This window comes from Trypanosoma conorhini (assembly GCF_003719485.1).
Source record: "Trypanosoma conorhini strain 025E chromosome Unknown Tco_14.4_contig_00359, whole genome shotgun sequence".
In the NCBI taxonomy this organism is placed as follows: Eukaryota; Euglenozoa; class Kinetoplastea; order Trypanosomatida; family Trypanosomatidae; genus Trypanosoma; species Trypanosoma conorhini.
In genome coordinates this window covers 16,752-18,984 of record NW_021704448.1, presented here as the reverse complement: position 1 = coordinate 18,984, position 2,233 = coordinate 16,752, and the positions used below count along the sequence as shown (strand labels likewise).

Genomic DNA, 2,233 nt, shown 5'->3' with positions numbered 1-2,233 from the left:
GGGAGGGCAAATCCGGCGGCGTACTGGCCACATCCCCCCGTTTCTTCCTTCACTCCCCCCCTTTTTTTACTCTTCCTTCTTTCTACGTGTGTATTCCTTTTCCCTCTTCGAGGCAATCATTCGAGTTGCCGCTATATATATATATATCTCGCTCTCTGTGCTGTTCGTTTTTCACCGTTGTTGCACCCTGCGTTGGCGGACACAACAACTGCCTGGAAAAGAAAAGGAAAGAAAAGCACACAAACAAGCAAGCAAACACGGAAGGGCAAGAGCCCCTCCACTCCCTCGAGGGGAAACAATGGGGAACTTGACTGCGGATTACTCCCTTATTCCTTCCCCTCCTCTTCTTCCTCTTCTTGTGGGCCGTGTAGTTTCGTTCCCCGCAGGAGCAGTGGAGAGACAAAATCAGTGCACGCCCTGCTGATTCTTCTTGTTGCTGCGTGCTACCTTTCTTCTTCCCTCCCCTCTCTCCTTGTTTTCCGCCCGCGTGGGCGTGAAGGAACGAGGTTGACGATAGTGTGGTAGGAGCCGTGAATCGCCCATGTTCTTCCGTCGCCTGCCCCCCGCCCGCTCGGGGGCCGCGTTGACGGCGACGATTTCCTCCAGGTGGTGCAGCACGCGGTCGGGCCAGGAGGGAAAGTCAAACCCCCCGAAGGCAGAAGAAAAGGTGACGGGCGACCCCGCCGGGGCTCTCTCCGTCGCGGGCACAGACACCGGCGTGGAGAAGAAGGGCGGATTCCTGGAGCCGTCGGATGACGTGGTGCTGGAGTACGCTCGGCACGCACTGCGGCGCGAGGGCCGCGACAAAAAGCCCGAGGCGGTTGTGTGGCAGTGGGATACAACGTACTCGCCGATTTTGTCGAAGGGGAAGCAAAATTTCTACGACTACACAGATGATATTCCAAAGCATGTAAAGCCGTTTTGGCATCATGAGTATTACCAACAGCGGGAGTACTTTCGACTGCAGCGCGAGAAGCGTCCACTGAAGGAGCGCCTAAGAACGTGGGGTATTGTCCTGGTCTGTGTCTCCGTCGCGGGGGCGGTGCTCACGTTTGTCCGTGTGTGGGTTGAGCAACCGCGGGAGATTCGCCAATTACGCGAGGAGTTGCTGCAGCAGACCTACGGTAAAGTTTTGGAGCTTGCCGCGGGGCATGGGCAAAACATCGGAGCCTACCCCTACGCGGTGCACGAGGTTGTGATGTGCGATTCCAACGCACAACAGCTGCAGGCCCTGCGATACCGCATTCCACGTACGTCGTACCCCAAGTACGATGTGCGCCGCGTACGGTCGGAGAATCTAGACATTTTTGCCGATGGCGAGTTTGACTGTGTGGTAGATATGTTTGGGCTTTGTCACCTTCATGACCCTGTTAAGGCGCTTCGGCAAATGCAGCGCGTTGTAAAGCCAAGCGGCCTTATCCTGCTTCTCGAGCACGGCAGCAGCCCGTACCCCCCCGTGAACTGGTTCCTGGGCTACTTTGAGCAGCGCCATACGGTGAACACGCATGGGTGCAAGTGGAATTCACCGATTCGAGACTATTTGCGGGAATCACGCCTGGAGATTAAGGAGCTTCGAAACATGCATTATGGAACAACGTACTACGTTGTGGCGTACCCGGAGGTGTTGGAGGCATTCAAGGATCGCGGAGCTCTTGCGGCTTCTGCAGCGGCAGCAGCTGCCGCGTGAGCTCTTGAGCTGCTCCTTTAATGCGCGGACAATATCATCCTTCTCTCTGTGTGCGTGTGTGTCTGTGTAAGGGTGTGTGTATGAGTGGCCTGGGGAGGGTGGGGAAGGTGACGCACATGGCCGTGACTTCAGCTTACCTTTTATTTTTTTTCCCTCATGCTTTTTCCACTACGTTTGTTTATTTGCATATTCTGCTTCCTTCAGGGGGCGGGGCGATACTTTTCCCCCACCCACGAGAGGAAGCAACAAGATGCGTTGCCCAAAACATCGTCGACTGGAGCGTGCCACCCCTCTTTTTCGTTTCACGTTTCTGCGGAGTCGTGGGGCGGCGGTGGGCGCAGCGACGAAGGCAGAGGAAACAAAAGAAAAAGAAAACCAAGAAGGGGGAGTAGGAGGCACATGTTCGGCCCCGCTGCGGGAGTGAAGAAGATTGAGGATCAAGGCAGAAAAAAAAAAAGAAGGCACCCAACTAGCACTGCGGCACGTGAACGTTGGAGTGCTGTTCCCTTTTCCCTTCCTCTCTCCATCCCCCCCAAATCTCCCCGT

At 55.8% G+C, this 2,233-nt stretch overlaps 1 protein-coding gene across 1 annotated transcript, besides 2 other annotated features; it reads left to right on the top strand.

Annotated features, from left to right (window-relative positions):
- Positions 1-215: 215 nt before the first annotated feature.
- Positions 216-244: a microsatellite.
- Positions 245-541: 297 nt separating this feature from the next.
- On the top strand, positions 542-1,687 carry Tco025E_05826 (uncharacterized protein; the record flags this gene model as incomplete). The annotated part of the gene is made up of 1 exon (XM_029372716.1): positions 542-1,687. The coding sequence occupies one exon, from the start codon at positions 542-544 to the stop codon at positions 1,685-1,687; it is 1,146 nt and encodes a 381-aa protein (XP_029227173.1).
- Positions 1,688-1,734: 47 nt separating this feature from the next.
- Positions 1,735-1,774: a microsatellite.
- Between the last annotated feature and the right edge of the window lie 459 nt (positions 1,775-2,233).